This window comes from Macaca nemestrina, chromosome 10, assembly GCF_043159975.1.
Source record: "Macaca nemestrina isolate mMacNem1 chromosome 10, mMacNem.hap1, whole genome shotgun sequence".
NCBI classification, from domain to species: Eukaryota; Metazoa; Chordata; class Mammalia; order Primates; family Cercopithecidae; genus Macaca; species Macaca nemestrina.
The window spans coordinates 63,688,220-63,706,033 of NC_092134.1; the positions used below are offsets into that span (position 1 = coordinate 63,688,220).

The window sequence follows — 17,814 nt, forward strand, 5'->3', positions numbered from 1 at the left end:
GGGAGGCCGAGGTGGGCAGATTGAGGTCAGATGTTCAAAACCAGCCTGGCCAACATGGCGAAACCTTGTCTCTACTAAAAATACAAAAATTAGCTGGGCATGGTGGCCCATGCCTGTAATCCCAGCTACTCAGGAGGCTGAGGCAGGAGAATCATTTGAACTCCAGGAGGCAGAGGTGGCAGTGAGCTGAGACACTGTACTTCAGCCTGGGCAAGAGACTAAGATTCCATCTCAAAAAAAAAAAAAAAGCCAAACAAAACAACATAGCACATCCTTTCTTCCAAAAGTTAGAGAAGTATTCGTTTGTTAAACTCGCTGAAAAATTTAACTCTCAAATCCTTAATAAAAAGTGTTAAAAATAATACAAGTAGAGAATAAAAACAAAAAAGATTTCAGTAAAGTTGAAAGAGATCTAACTCAGTATCATTTCAAAATTACAAATTAGGGGGGAGGGGGGAGGGATAGCATTAGGAGATATACCTAATGTAAATGATAAGTTAATGCATGCAGCACACCAACATGGCACATGTATACATATGTGACAAACCTGCACGTTGTGCACATGTACCCTAGAACTTAAAGTATAATAAAAAAAAAAGCCCAACATTTAAAAAAAAAATACAAATTAGTATGTGTCACAGACTTTCCAGCATATAGACAACCCAAAGTGCAACAATTAAATCTACAAATGACAAATTTCAAATCCAATAAGCTATTTATTAATAGTAAGTGGTTTATTCTTCAAAATGAAACTAGTCCTTGTTTTTTTCATATAAAATATTCACTATGCCATATGAAAGATGAGATTAATAAGGAATGTAAGGTGTTTAATACGCCATTAAAATTTATTGTTTTTTCACCCCAAAGAATTTTCATTTTTTATTCATAATCCGTATACCTACATATACCAAGAAAACAGCTATATTCAAAGTACATAATTCATTTTCACTTGAATACAGTTCAGGCAAGTACACTAACCAATTCATTACCATAAAAAAACCTTTGTATTAGGTTTGCATTCAACTCTGACATTTTAATCAGTAACTATTTATGATTCTTTCTTCTATCCCATGTACTATGAATTCACCTCTCTACATCCTGAAGGTTCGCTGAATCATGAAATGTAAAAGCATTTGCATTTCTGGAAATACAAAACAGTACAAATCCTATGAAGGAAAATTTAGCAATAACTACAAAATGATGTTAAACCTGTGATCAAGCATGCCATTCCTGGGGTTTTATCCTAAAGATAAACTGGCAACATGAAAAGCAGCACTCTTTGTAATAGCAAAACACTGATTTAATGAACCAGAGTACATCCTCATAATGAAGCACTGCACAGATGTAAAATACATATCCATATATCACTACGAAGTGACCTTGAAGATATACCAGTAAGTTTAAAAACAGGATAAATAACAGTAAACTACCTTTTATCTAAAAAAGGAGAATAAAAATACAAATATACATATATATATATAACTTTTTATAATACAAAGGCTGGGTTCAGTGGCTCACACCTGTAATCCCAAAAACTTGACACACAGAGGCAGGAGGCCAGCTTGTGGCCAAGACTTAAAGACCAGCCTGGGCAACATAGTGAGACCTTGTTTTTACCAAACGTTGTAAAATTAGCTGGGTGTGATGGTGCAGGCCTATAGTCCTAACCACTTGAAAGGTTAAGATGGGAGGATGGCTTGAGCTGAGGAATTTGAGGTTACAGTGAGCTTTGATCATACCACTGCACTCTAGCCTGGGTGAAAGAGCAAGACCCTGTCTCAAAAAAAAAAAAAAAAAAAAAAAAAAGAACAAAAGGAAAAAATGGTTACCTACAGAAGGAGAGAAGACACAGTGAAAAATATGAAAGCTAGACTTTTTTCTGAAAGTACCTTGCTTTACAGATTTGATTTTGAGCTTGCAACCATGTAAACAATAAAAATTAAAGTTTAAAAAAGAATCCCTAAACATAAAGCAAATAAACTTGTGTATTGAGATAGTAGCTCAACCACACAGAAATGAACTACTTCAAGTGATTTTAAAACACAACAATACAAATATGTATCCCCAACGGAATGTATTCTAAAAGCAAAAGGAAGAGAAAAAAGTCATAAACTATTTTCACTGTTAATAATAGTAGCAATAGTGATACTGTTATTCTGAAACTTTGTATAAGATGAAGCAAGTAAGTTATGCTAATGTCATTTGGATCTAAGATTTTCAGCATATTAGAAAAAATACAAATATAAAATCAAAGAATTTAAATCCTAGAGGCCTAAATTTGACTCAGAAACACCAGAAAAAAAATTCTAACTTTATCCAATGAAAAGGCATAGCAACACTGACCAATTCAGGAGTAATAAGCACCCATGTGCTCAGAGTAATACCACGTCCTCCAAAAAAGAACACAGGCTCCCTGGGAAAATGGCTGATTCCAGCCTGGGACAGAAACGGACGAAAGGACCCTGGAACATCTTGTTATACCAGAAAGCAAGTACACTATCAAAAACTACTGGACTGGTATCAAAAGGACTCCCACTAACCAAAAACAGGACAATCTGAACATCAAAAAGGATAATATCTGCAAAGAACTGAAAGGCAAATATTTTTAAATCCACGAGGTCATAATGACACTAAAAATAAAGCAAAGTACCTCACTGGCCTTCTTTGATCAATGCTATGGAACCAATTCATTATTTTCAAAACTGGTAAATAAAATGAAAGAATGAAGTATTTTATCTGGCTTTCCTGTACATCAAGGAACTGAACAGCTCATGAGAAAAAGTTCTTTTTAGCAGAATTCCATTTAATAAATATAACTTTGGAATCCTAATGAAATAATGGATTTAGGGCAGTAATTATTTAAATAGCTATTAAAACCGTAAGGTAAAAGGTTGTTTGAGGAACTTTATAGTTTAATCAATCAGAACGACAGTACCTGAACTCACTGATCACATCTTGTCACAAAAAGGGAGACAATCAAACATTATGTATATTATGTGGCAAATAAGAAATGATCATCACTGCCATTAATGAAGCATTCTGGCCCCTCTAAGAAAAAAAAAAAGACCCCAAACCAAACAAGCCTCTTGATGGTCATCAGTTTATAGTAAATACAGAGGAGAAAGGAACATGTTAAATAACACACAGGGACAAAAACAGCAAAATCTAGACTTTGGGACACTCTCATCATAAACAAACCAGCTGGTTTTTCCAATAAACTGTAAAAAAAAAAAAAAAAAAAAAAAAAAAAAAAAAAAAAACAAAGAGGTAGAGGAAATTTATAGACTTAAGAGAAATAACTAAACACAATCTGTGGGCCTTGTTTGGATTCTTCTTTGAATAAACCAACTGTAAAAACAAATTAAGTTATTAGGAATTATAGTTAATTTTAGGGATAATAATGGTATAATGGTTATAATTTTAAAATCCTTATCTTTTAAAGATATACACTGAAGTATTTATAGATGAAATAAGGTTACTTGGATTTGCTTCAAAATAATCCAGGGAGAGAGGAAGGGTACGGGGAGCCAAGGAGCCAAGTCATTCAACTACCCGCCCCAGTCTCACAGGAAGTTAAGGTGGCTCCTCCCATAACAGCTAGTATTTGTTGGGCACTTACTAAATATTAAGTATAGTGCATCTATGCTTGAGGAAACTGCAGCTTAGAGTAGTCAGAATTAAAGCCTACCGTTATTAGATTCTACCGTCCAAGCTCTTAACCACCACGACACACCTACTACTACAAGCAGAACTGCTTTACCACTCCATTGTTCCACTGTTCTAGTGAAAATCTTTCTCTTAGTTTTGAATTAAAATCCATCACACCTGCAACATTAACCCTATTTTTCCCACATATAAACACAGTATTTCAGCCATTCTTTCAGCAAATATTTACTAATGACCTACTCTGTATCAGGCTCTGGGGAAAGATGAAAAATCTACTCTCCCTTCAAACAGCCTAACAGAGTAGGAAACTGACAAGTAAAGGCAATGATACGTGATAAATGCCACAGAAGATGCAAACAAACTCAGAGACCACACAGGAAGGACAAATAAATCAGAGGCAAAGGATTCTCGAAAAAATAAAGCCAAAGGAAAGATCCAAACAACGAGTAGGAAATGAGAAAGACAAAACCTCTGTAAGGGATTTCCAGACATATCTACCGTGTGAAAGCAAAGCATTTATACGAAACACAGATACTCCATTAGCTGGGGCATAAGCTATGAATATAAAGTACAAGTCTCCAAGACAGGCAGGTTTGAATCCCGCTTCTGTCAAATTACTGAGACAATCTGAGCCTAGGTTCTCCCATCTGGAAATCTGTGCCTTGGTTTTGCTACCTAACAGAATGAAAATTAAAAGGGATAATACTATATAACAGCGGTCCTCAACCTTTTTGGTCCCAGGGACCAGTTTCATGGAAGACAATTTTTCCACAGACAGGGCAGAGGGTGGGAGGGGATGGTTTCAGGAAGAAACTGTTTCACCTCAGATCATCAGGCATTAGATTATCTTAAGAATCACGCAACCTATCCCTCACATGTGCAGTTCACAATATGGTTTGCACTCCTATGAGAATCTAATGCAGCTGCTGAACTGACAGGAGGCGGAGCTCAGATGGGAATACTCACTTGTCCGCCACTTACCTTCTGCCACTTACCTCCTGCTGTGTGGCCCAATTCTTAACAGGCCACAGACCACTTCTGGTCCACAGCCCAGGGATTGGGGACCCCTGCTATATAGTACTTAGGACAATGCCTCTGAGCAGTGCTTCTAACCTATAATGTTTTCCTTCTGGGGGATATATTTAAACACTGTCTAAATTCAAGTCACTTCTGAAAAGGAGATTATTTTGAGGTTAAATTTAATCCCTTTTTCAACCACGTGAAATTTCCATAAAACATAATTTACCTGGTAATAAGTTTCCAATCTCACTGGTCTGAAAATCTTTTGCCCTTTAAATATATAGAAGCTTTAAGATTTATTTCACATGCAACATCTTTATAAGAGTAAAATAAACTACTATTTTTAAGCAGTAGTATCTTTTGCATTAAGCAATGAGTGATTCAAAAAGAACTAATTTCAATTGAAGATTATCCCAATTAATAAATTAAACTTGTCAAGGATCATGACCAATATGTAAAAAAGATGATCACACTAAATTCTTATGGGTGAATTACCAACACAACTTGGCTGGCCTTGTTACTGAGCTCCAGGTAATAAAGCCAACTGCAGACCACAAGAAAAAGTTGATTAAAACAATTTGCTTCTGATCCCCAATATGCATTTCCTGTTAATTTTTCTTTCTCAAAGTCAGTACTATCACAACAAAAGCAACAGCCAATCTTTACTGAAAGTTAACTATGTGTCAGACAGTGGTGCTAAGAATTTCATACATATTACCTCATTTAATAAATGCCTAGAAAGATCCTAATAACTCCTTATGAAATTTATTTATTCTAATTAAAGTGAATTTTTTAAATGTTTCTTGAAAACAAAAGGCATCCCTAGGACAACTCAAGAAATCAGGATTAATGGGAAAATATTTTCAGTGAAACATCTGAAGAATATGAATAAAATGAATATACGTATTTTAAATAAAATCTAGCAACTTGATTTATATCAGTAGTCCACAAGAAAAAATAAAATCCATTTTTCCACAAAATGCACATTCCCCTAATTTGGACTTACCTTGACAAATGGGAAACATAGGATTTTAATTTTAGAAAAATAAAAACTAAAGCTGTGATTTTTATCTTTTTTCATATCAATTTAAAGCATGTGAAAATTAAATAATTTGAATTCTATATTTACTAAAATTCCTCAAAGCACTACACTCAGAAAGTAAATCATTTCCAACAAAGGAGGTAATATGGTAACACAGCAGAGTAGAAGCATCAGTACTTGAAGAAGAAAGCTAAGGCTCCTGATCAAGCTCTGAGGTCTATCTATGAACCTGGGCAGGTAACTTATCTGAGCCCAAATATATTCATCTATTTCATTGTAGAACTGAATCAAATAATCCTGGTAGATAAAGGAGTATACTCTTCTACTAGAAGAAAGGCCAATAGGGTAACTTAGCCAGTATTCACTACCTCACCAAATAGCTTGTACTCTGGAATCAGTCTCAAATCTTGGCTTGACCAGTTACTAATAAAGTGACCTAGAGATCTAAGTCTCAATTTCTCATCTGAAAATGGAGATGACAGGTCGAGCACAGTGGCTCATGCCCTAATTTCAGCACTTTGGAAGGCCAAGACAGGAGGGCTGCTTGAGCCCAAGGAGTTTAAGCAATAACCCAAAGCAACATAGCGAGACCCCGTCTCTATAAAAAATTTAAAAATTAGGAGTGGGTGGTGCCATACACCTGTGGTCCCAGCTACTTGGGAGGCTAATGTGGGACGATAGCCTGAGCCAGGGAGGTTGAGGCTGTAGTGAACTGTGATCTGCCACTGCACTCCAGCCTGGGCAACAAAGAAAGACCCTCTCTCTCTCTCTGTCACATACACACACACACACACACACACACACACACACACAAGTAAGGGGAGATAACTGTCCTATCTCCTAAGGTAGTCATGAGAATTAAAGGACTTAGCACCGTACCTGGCACTTACCAATTAAGATTGGCTGTTACTATTATAATGATCTCTAGGGCATTTCCTTAATACTTGCCATATATTTTGATCATACTGTATCAGCACAAGCACTATCACTAACAACAAAAAGCAATGTGTTGAGTTTGGGTTTAAATAAAATATTAGCAATTAAAAGCTTATTGTTTTGAATGATTTTCCTCAAAAAAAGTAAACATCTATATATTACACCGTAGTACAATTTTGTTTTACTATTATCACAATAATAGAAATTAAATATTCCAAGGCATGTCAAAAGAAAAGGTTTAAAGATTATGTAAGCACTATTTTCCTCTTTCAATTTATTCACAGACAGTTGTGGAAGGGGGGCAGGGAGGAAAGTATAGACGCTTTTTAAATTCCCAAATGACTTCTTAATTTAACATGAATTATGAAAGAAACAGTTTCTGAGATTAAAAATGAGACTGCTACTTCAATAGCATATAATTGAACTGTGATAAATTCCATCAGTTACAAATTCTATCACTTCTTTAAAAACCTTCAACATTTACTATATATATTAAATACATTTATTTTATACATATATGTGATAAATTATATTTATTCTTGTTGGAATGGAAGGATGATCGCCAGCTTCAATTCCTCTGGGCAAATCCTGGTACTAAGTTCCAAGAATACAGGTACAAATGGACCAAAGATATAGCACACAGTCTCTACGAGCCACTGCGAGATTATTCTGAGAGTTGTGGGGAGGGAAGGGGGAAGAAGAAGAATGTTTCAGGGAGAAGTAAAATATAAGTCAGATTTTAAGTGCTGAATACAAGTCCAGGATCCCCTAGACGCGCAAGGGGAATAGGATAGGACAGTCAGGGAATAAGGGTCTGGCACTAATAAAACTAACAAAGGAGAGAGTAACAGAAAAGCAGGCTGGAGAGGCGGATTGTGAGAGACCATTAAAAGCCTTCTTTAAAAGAGAAAATGCTGCTTAAAGTTTATCCTGAAGAGATGCTGAGATCTACATTTTAGAAAGTATAGATGCCTTGTAATATAGTCATTTAAAAATGACTCCCAAGGCAATGAGAACTTTACTAGAGAGACTAGAGGCCGTTTAAAGGATTACTGTCTGATCTAATGCCAAGGTCATGGACTGGAAATGAGGGGATGGAGGCATATACACATATGGAAAGCATTCAGAAAATCTTCATTTGTATTTATTCACAAACACACAGTTATTCCAGTTAATCTTCAGAGCATTCATTTGAAATGGTTCTTATCCCTATTTTACAGATATAAAAAACTGAAGCTCAGAGAGATTAATGTTGTCAAATAGCCAAAAAGTAACAGAGCTAGTATTCAAACTCTGGTGTGTCTGACTCTAACCCCTAACTCCACTACATCTGAGATACACTTAGAAGGTGAAGTGGATAGGGACTAGGGAGATGGGAATACAGGTTAAATCACAGCAAAGAATCTCTAAGAAGTGAACAATCCTGGGTTCAGCAAACCACCATGGCACACGTATAGTTATGTAACAAACCTGCATGTTCTACACATGTATCCCAGAACTTAAAGTATAAAAAAAGTAAACAATCCAAACAGAATAATTATGTTTAATCTCTGAACCCTTCTCTTACTTACACAAAGACAAAACTGAAGTTTCTCTAAAGCACTGCTATTGAAATGAGCATCTGCTATTGCTTTGTGTTCTATTATTTTCTTGAAGTTGACAACCGAGTGATTCTTCCAATTGAAGCCCCCGTTCGCATAATAATTATTTCCCAGGACGTCTTACACTCATGAACTGTCCCCACACTAGGATTAAAAACAGACGCAGTCCCCGGACGCTTAAACCAAACTACATTTACTGCTATACGACCAGGCGTCTACTACGGATGATGCTCAGAAATCTGCGGTGCCAACCACAGCTTTATATCTATCTTCGTAGAACTAATTCCACTAAAAATTTTTGAAATAGGACCCATATTTACCCTATAAACTTACCACACCCTACTCCATACTCTTAATACACCTTCACCGCATAAATCTCTACAAAATCTCTCTATAGACCCACTGTACAGCTGCCCCAGCATTAACCTTTTAAGTTAAAGACCGAGAGAAACAACGCCTCTCTACAGTGAAACGCCCCAACTAGATACATCTACGTGACCCAGCATCATCATATCCATACTCCTCACACCATACCTCACCATCCAACTAAAACTATTAAGCACAAATTATTATTCACCCCTCGAAAAAAAAATTGACACACAAAACTACAACCCTTGAGAATCAAAATGAACGAAAATCTATTTACCCCATTCATCGCCCCAACAATTCTAAGCCTGCCTGCTGTAGTCCCCATCATTCTGTTTCCCTCCTTACTAATTCCAACTTCCAAGCACCTTATCAACAACCGACTAATTATCATCCAAAAAAAATTAATTCAACTTATCCTAAAACAAATAATAACAATTCACAATACCAAAGGACAAACCTGATCCCTCATACTAATATCCCTAATTACATTTATTACCATAACCAACCTCCTCGGACTTCTACCTCACTCATTTACACCAACCACCCTATATTATTGTTGTTATCATTTCCTCCTCTGTTTTGCTACTATGCCAGAATTTAAAATATTTATTTGGCTCCTTACAGGATTTGGAAAAAAACAGCATATAAATCAAAATAAACAGAAACTTGAATTTACTATAGTACCTATATCCCTGTGTATTTTCTTTAAAAGTATAGATATTTTATATCAAGGAATTAGTGTTAATTTTTTAAGTTTGTAATAACAAAAGCAGAAAATGTAGATTAAAATGAAAAAATAGATAAAAAACAAAGTTTGTAAAACTACTGTAGTTAACTGCTCTTATCTTTGGGAAATCCATACTGAAATATCTACAGGGGAAATTACACAGGACTTGCAATTTGTTTCAAAATAATACAGAAGTGGGAGAAGCAGATGGACGAGGACTGATCATTGTTGACAGTTACTGGGCTACATGATGGAAACTTTCAGGTTTATTACACTATTGTGTCTACTTATCTTATTTGAAACTCTCCGTAATTATAATGCTCTCAAAATAAAAAGGGAAGTTCAAAATGTATTCCAATACTGTATAATAAAAGAGGAAAAAACAAAACAAGTATATATAAAAAGTCATTTTTTTCATTAGCTTTCATAATAATGTTAAAGTTGGCTTCCCAAACTAGCATTTTAGTTATGACCAAAAAAATCGCATTTATCTTTTAAGAAGCGTTCTCTGTCTATAAATGCGAATGTAATTAATAGCCCAAGGGCAAAATTAGTCAAATGATCAATTAGGCTACACAATTTTCCCATTTTTATTAAAACAGATCACAAATGAATTCCCACTAATTCCACAATACTTTTGTTTTTGTTTTTGTTTTTGAGATGCAGTCACGCTCTGTCGCCCAGGCTGGAGTGCAGTGGCACAATCTCGGCTCACTGCAACATATGTCTCCTGAGTAGCTGGGATTACAGGCGCCCGTCACCACACCCAGCTAATTTTTTGTATTTTTAGTAGAGATAGGGTTTTGCCATGTTGACCAGGTTTGTCTCAAACTCCTGACCTCAAGTAACTGTCAGGAGTAACTGTTAATCGTTTAAATTAACAGAACACTGCATGTTCTCACTCATAAGTGGGAGCTGAACAATGAGAACACATGGACACAGGGAGGGGAATATCACACCTGTCGGGTCTGTCGGGGAGTTGGGGGCAAGGGGAGGGATAGCATTAGGAGAAATACCTAATGTACATGACGGGTTGATGGGTGCAGCAAACCACCATGGCACGTATATACCTATGTATACAAACCTGCACCTTCTGCACATGTATCCCAGAACTTAAAAGTATAATTTTTTTAAAAAACCATTTTCCAAAATTTTTTTTCTCAATAATGGAAGCCTCATTTTATATATCCTCTTAAGAATATATGTCAACTAAACATTCAATAGGCGCTGAAGTATGCACTGACTGAATAAATAAACAAGAGTCTTTAGAGAACGAATGAATAGCAAAGCAGTAAAGAGTGGAGACAGTTATTCAGGCTACATTTTTGCTGAAAAAGATAGAAATGAAACAGTAAGTACCTCGTGAGAGTATCAAAACTGGAGAAATTGAAGTTTGAGAAAACCTGAGCATTTTAACAGACTAATTTCAGAAAACCTTCCTTCTAGTTCAGATTCTGTCACTGACAAGCTGTGCGAACTGACACAAGTCATTTAATCTAAGCTTCAGTTTTGACATCTATAATGGTAGTGGTATTATCTCCCCTGCCTACATTTGAGAAAATCAAATGGCACATCAATGTAAAAATGTTGTACACGTTGTAAAGCACAATACAAATGTACGATTTTATAAAGATCTAAGAAAAAAAAAGTAATGGGGGGAAATAGCAAAAGCATACTGAAGGAGATGGGTCTTACAAATCAGAAGGAACTTTATTTATCTTAGATAAAAGGGAAAGAAGGGGAAAACTAGTCTTTCTGAGGCATGTGGTTCAAATATGATTCTTTTCCCCACAGGGAACTGATACAAATTTGCTTATTGTTTTTTCAAACTTATTTTGGTTTTTCTTTTATACTTTATCCTTATCTGACAACCAGGTGCCCCCAAACAAATATTCAATACTATTACTTTTATCTGGGCATATCAAATTACAATTCACTTATTTAAGTGGTTCTAAGCTATCATCTGTATGCTCCTTTATGCTTATAGGGCATTCTCACATTCTTGAATAGAGTTTCTTTATACTAAAAACTGTCAATTCATATACTTATATCCGTACCCCTGAAGAGAATTTCATCAACTTGCCATTATGCTTATATTTACAATCCTATTGTTAACTACAAGCATCAAATCTTCCATGAACTTGAACTATTTGAATAATTTTCATTCTTTTTCCTCTAAGTAATATCACTTTATGGCTATAGTTATCTAATTTCATGTTGCCTATATTCTAAGATAAATCAGATTACTTTTTCCACTTTTCTCTAACCAAGACTAAGATGTAAGCTCATAAAACTACCTCATTTAGTTGTAAGTTGAAAAAGAAAGCGGAAGGGAAAATAGAGATAGCAAGTTAATGCTCCCAGTTGTGTAAGTATCTTCCTCTTCCTTCCTTTGTCCCTTCATTTCTCATTCAATGTTCATTTCAATTTCTGCTGCTAGATCAGCTTCAATACACTCTAACATTCTTCAACTGATCATCCATCACCAAACACAGCACAGTACCTACCAGGCCCAATGTTAAAGCTATAAAATGAGGTAAGCCCTACTCTCAAAGAACTTGTAGACTAAAGGAAGAGACCACCTTGTCAACAAACATGTTTCTAGGTCCCTAGAAACAGTTACAAATACAACACAAATATCAAAGCTCATAAATACCAAAAAAGAGATACTCAGTATTACAAAAGCATAAAATTTTTTATAAGAGTACTACCTGGTACAATTAAGGATAGCAGTACAAAAAAAGGACAAACTAGCTAGAAAGCAGTTTACAAAAGCTCAGATATTTTGTTTTTAGGATATTAAATGCATAGTAACCAATTTACTATGCTTTGTTGAATTGCATCTTAATCAGAATTATATTGGACAAAAGTTTAGTTTGAAAAAGTGTACTCCCTTGGAATATCTTCAAAGCTTTCCCTCATTACCTCAATGCACAAATATCTCTACCCACTACCCATCTGTTCTTCCTCTCCACTACTCAACTATCCTAGCACTTCGTCTTAGTTGACATTCATTAAAATATGTAACGTGTGTTCTACATTTTGAAGAACTTATAAAAGATATGGGAATGATTGTAAGGCCCCACCTCCCATATTCCTTAAGAATTGTTTCCTTTAACCCGTACTGTGACTTGCAGAGTAGATGCTCAATTGAGTATATGATTTAAAAAAATCTCTGGTGACACATGAGAATTACATATTACATTAATATTACATATCTCATAAAAGCTAAATTACAAACAGTTCTTCAGCATTATAAGCTACACACAAAGAAGTGATAATGCAGTGATTATAAGCAAATAATTCTTCAGCATTACCACTTATACAGAGTGCAGTGGTTAACAGCACAGACATGGAAGACAAACTGACATCTAATCCAGACCTGTCACTTAATTAATTATATGACTTTGAGCAAACTACATAAGGTCTCAGCGTCTCAATTTTCTCAACTACAAAATAGGGAAAAAGTATTATCTCCTAGCTCACTGTGAGAGTAAGTGAGTTAGTATAAAGCTTGTACCAGGACTTGGCTTGATAAGCACTAGACTTAAAAGTAACTGTAGTAGCAAGGCTGGTATCACCGTCATTAGAAAACCTGGGTATTTTTAAACCAGAAATACAAATGGTAACACTTGTCACTCTGTGTGCCTCCTTATAGTTACAAAGTTCTTTAATAGAAAGTGCAGACTGGGAATGTAAGGAATAAAAGCACTAAGTTCCATTTTGGGCAGTTGGATACAGTTTTTAATACCGGCTCTGTCACTGGCCAGCTGTACGACCACCTACAACTAAGTAACTACAGACAAATTACCGCAACTTTCTAAGCCTCCATTTCCTGATTTGTAAAATTTGACAAGTCACCTATATCCCAGGAATGTCCAGAGGACTGAGGAGTCAAGGTATGGAAAACAAGCACGCACAGTGCCTTGCACACAAGCAAGCTCACATTGGTTCCTTCTCCCCTTCCCCACATCTCTAATGGAGTATCTTATTAAATCCTCATCTCACCACTATGAAGTTCATATTAGGTTGAAACATAAAAAACAGCAGAATATTAGCAATTTCAACCTAATAGTATTTCCACTGACAAATGGAGAAAATAAGCTCAAATAGGTTAAATGTTTTACTCAAGGTTTTATGCACAGTAAGTGATGGAACTGAACATTAAATAATTTTTCATTCAGCCAGCTCACTAATTTGTTCACTGACTCCTGCTGAGGGGGAAAAAAATATACTAACTACTATAATGCATATAAAACTACTGTAATCTACAAAGTATTTTTTCCTGCCATGTTTAAAAAATGAGGGGGTGAAACAGATTTCTAAGAACATTTCCATTTTAAAAATTATTTGCAGAGGATGTGTGTGTTGGGGGAGGATGAGGGTTTACACAAAATCAAAGGTAAAGAATATTAAAGGAAGCATATGGATAATTACACTAATTCAAAAAGTACAATAGGATCTATTCAGAAAACCCACAAAGCAGCTAAACATTAAATGGCCATCCTGGTGAAAGGTTACAAGTATTCAATACCACAGATGAGTTGTCTGCCAAATACGGAAGGAAGATTTATATTAAACACTTTGGTTCACAAAGGTATACATTAATATATAACATTACTGCAATGGAAAAAAATGAAAGGCTTTTCCTTCAATAGTTAAAAAATGGACTACCTAACTGTATAACTGTTTATTTCTATAAATTCCACAAGGGCTTTAGCATTAGATCACATAAGCCATATCTGGAATACAATGTCCAAACACGAAAAGTCCTATCAAAATGCACAGTACTAGTAAATAAATAACAAATGGTAATAGTACAAGGCCCCATAAAACTGGTGAAATATTTAACAGTATCAAATATTTACTACGATTGGTCTACAACCCTATTCTGCCTCTTTTCTCCTTGATTTGTCATTCACCACTGGGGGAAAAAAAAAAAAACCTTCATGAACAACAAAATGAGAAAAAGGATAATGAACAAGAACTGGGTCTTTCAATTGATTTACAAAGGAACAGTTTTGTTGTAATCTTCTTACGGGCCCCTCCTCCAATTATGCAATCATTCCACTGCAAGAGATTACAAGGCTTTTAACCCGACACTGAAAGGAAGGAGTTGGGGTGAAACATGAGAGTGTATAACAGGTAGCCTCCGAACAGGCAACATTTCCATGAAACTAAATTGCCTCTCAGTAATCAGTACTAACTCAGCGCTCTTGTCTTTCAAGACCTTACCCTTTAGCCATTGCAGATATATCTTTTTTTAATCCCATAACAACCGGCAACTCTTTACATGCTGCGGCTTCCACCCAGCATCAATTCTGGAGCGAGGAAGCTCGCGCTTCCCCGGGCGGTCGGGGCGAGTTTTCAACGCTGGGAGGGCAAAGCCGTGCAATCCCATCCGTGCAGCTCGTCTCAACTCCCCCGAACACAAGTCTGGCTGCAAGGAGCTGCCTCTTCGGACGCGACTCCGGGCGCCTGCCCGGAATTTCCCACCAGGTTTCACCGAAACCTCCCGAGGGTGACCTCTACGCCTCAGCACGGTGCCTCTAGCGTCGTTTCCTAAGACTGGGGCACGAAACCACCCCAGGTCCACAGCTATTGCCCCGTCCACAGCCCTGCCGCGCGGCGCCCGGTGTTGTGAGCGGCTTCCGACTTGTTCGGGAACTCCGTCTTCATCCCCCTCGCGACCCCGGCCCTCCGCTCCCGGCCGCTCCCGCCCGCCGCCAGGTAACCCGCCGGGCTCCGGCTCCCTGCCCCGGGCGCGCGGGACCGCGCAGTTAATGTGTAACGCGCCCGTGCCCGGGGGAGGAGCCGCCGCCCGGCGCCCACCAGCAGCCCAGGGGGCGGCCGGCTGACCCGGGGCGCCGAGGTCCCCCCACACGCCGTCCCCAAGAGCCCGGAGCCCAACTGCCCAGGCGGAGAGCGCGCTCACCGGGCCGGGGCATCCCGCCGAACCCCCGCGCGCCGCGCCCTCCACGGCGCCGGCACCTGCACCTGCCGCGGCCGCCCCTCCTGGCCGACTCGCCGGAGGCGGGTGCGCGGGCGCCGAGGGGGGCGGTGCTCCACGCTCCGGGCCTCTCCCTCCCGCGGCCGCACTCACCTGACGAACCCACCGCGGCCGCTGCCCGCGCTCACGGGCGCTCACAGAGCCGCAGAGAGCGCGCCCCGAAGCAGCGAGAGGCGGAGGAGGACGGCGAGCCCTTGCCGCTACACTCCACGGTGGCGGGCTCACTACGCCGGCAGCCGCCGAGGGAACGCGGGACTGCGCCTGCGCCGGAAGCGGGGCCGGGGCCCGGGGCCGGGAGCCGGGAGCTGGGAGCGGCCGGTCCTCACGGAGGGTGGGCGGGGCGGGGGGGGTGTGGCCGGCAGGGGCGGGGCGGGCCCGGCGTGGGGCCTGGGGGCGGACGCGCTTCCGCGCCCCCTGGCGCCAGGCTGGGCTCGTCGCAGCTGTCACGGGCCTGGCCCCAGGTTCCTCCGCGGGCGGTTTCCCTGGGAACAAGGGCGAGCCCGAGCTGCGCTGTTTCCCGGGGCCCGAGAGGCCACCTCAGGTTGACTTCAGGCATGTTGGGCTCTCCAGAAGGGAGAAGAGGCACCTTCGCCGTGAGTTGAGGACTCCTAGAACCAACCTGAGACTCCGCGGCCATATACATCTTACGACGTGTGTGTGTGTGTGGCGAGGGATGGGAGGGGAGGAATCCTGTAGAACCCAGATCCCATCATTCCAGCAACTGCCAGAGCGTTCGAGAATGTCACGCCTGTACCTGTCTTCTCTCATCTTTTGTGCCAACTGTTTTATCAAACTTCCACCCCACTTTAAGTCTTCCAGGTAGGAAAAATACAGAAAGAGCCAAGATCCCAAAAATCGGAAAAAATAAAGAGGCAGTCATAGTATGTGTCTCTATGTTTAGCAAAAGAGAAACGTGCAATTTATGTGATACACATATTGAATAGAACCATCATTCTGGGTATTAATCTCATCTATTAGAGGCAGTAAAGAAAAGTAGACTATGTGTATGGCTGTTGGAGTTACTGGGTTTGAGCCTGCCACCTGCTAGCTGAGTGACCTTAGGCAAATGAATCTCTAGCCCCAGTTTTCTCATCAGTGAATGAGTATACAAGAACCTGCCTCGCTAAGTCATTGAGAGTTTAAATGACTTAATTCATGTAAACACTTTGCATACTTCATGACACAGGGTGCCTGATGAATATTAGCTATTGTTATTATACCATTATAACTATTATCATGCATCTGTAATCCAGAAACCTAGAAAGTCAGTTTTTCTTATTTTATACCCCGTCACCAATATATCACCAAGTCTTATTCATCCTAATTTCTAAATAATTCTTAAATCTATCTTACCTGATATTCATTGCCATTAGAAATGACCTTTCTTATTAACGGACTCCTAACTGTTCTCCCTTACACCACGTAGCTGGTCATTCATTCATCAAACATTTTATTGCACTCCATCTGTGCGCTTCCTGTTAGACATAGGGACAGAGAAACCATTACAAAGTCCCCACCATTCACGGACTCAAACATATATAGGGAGACAAGTATGTCAGTAATCGCTACGTGAAATGAATAAATTAAATATACAGCAAACCACTTGGGCTCCCCAGTCTTGCTGTACTCACAACCCTGTATTTCCATATGCTGTTTCTTTTTATGTCTTGATCTCCTACCTTTTCCTTGCCTTGCTAGTTATTTGTTATTCATTATTTATCCTAGACATCAATTCCCCTGTGAACCCTTCCCTGTTGGCCACTCAGCCCTATCCCAGCCACTCCAGTATGGGCTAAGTGCCCCTACCAGTGTTTCCATAACACCGTAGCTCTTTGTAATACTTATCACATACAGTTATAATTGTAGCTGTATTTCTCCATTTTCCTAGACTGTGAGCTTCTTGAGAACAGGCACAAGGTCTGACATGCAGTGGGACTGACTCAGTAAATGCAGAATGAGTGAATGGTATGCATGCAGAGTGCAGTCTTGGTGTGTGAATGTTTAGAGGATAAGTCCTGTGATATATTCTACATAAGATCTAAGACATCATGATCTACAGGAAATAGTAAACAGTAACCATATGCCTGAGGCCTGTGTTGGTCCATTTACAAATCACCTACCATCCATGAGGCTTTTTGAAATATACTGAAAGATGTTCCTCTTGAGTACTTAACCTGTTAGCACTGTTTGAGAAGAGTGACATAGATTGTTACCTATAATAATACTTCAGTGTTCTTGCAGCACAGAGACCAAGATACATTACAGAATGTTAGACACTCAGAATCTCAGCCTACAAAGTATGTAAAGTACTGTGAGCATCTTAAGTTTGATAGCTTACCCACATATGAAAAGGACAGCTATTTCACAAAATTTAAAAATGTGAAAGATCTGGACAGGCACGGTGGCTCATGCCTGTAATCCTAGCACTTTGGGAGGCCAAGGT

At 38.9% G+C, this 17,814-nt stretch overlaps 1 protein-coding gene across 5 annotated transcripts in view; it reads right to left on the bottom strand.

The window, feature by feature from the left end:
• Window positions 1-16,080, bottom strand: part of RAB3I (RAB3A interacting protein) — a 65,554-nt gene extending 49,474 nt beyond the window's left edge. For 2 of the 5 annotated variants that reach the window (XM_011727182.3, XM_011727181.3), the window contains exon 1: window positions 15,991-16,080. Coding sequence is in view for 1 of the 5 variants with exons in the window: in XM_011727183.2 (XP_011725485.1) it covers window positions 14,597-14,634 (38 nt within the window). In the remaining 4 variants the exon portion in view is untranslated. Of the gene's footprint in view, window positions 1-14,596; window positions 15,102-15,296; window positions 15,414-15,464; window positions 15,603-15,990 lie in introns of those variants that run through there. The other 3 variants (XM_011727184.2, XM_071071453.1, XM_011727183.2) reach the window with 3 other exon arrangements.
• Window positions 16,081-17,814: the final 1,734 nt, after the last annotated feature.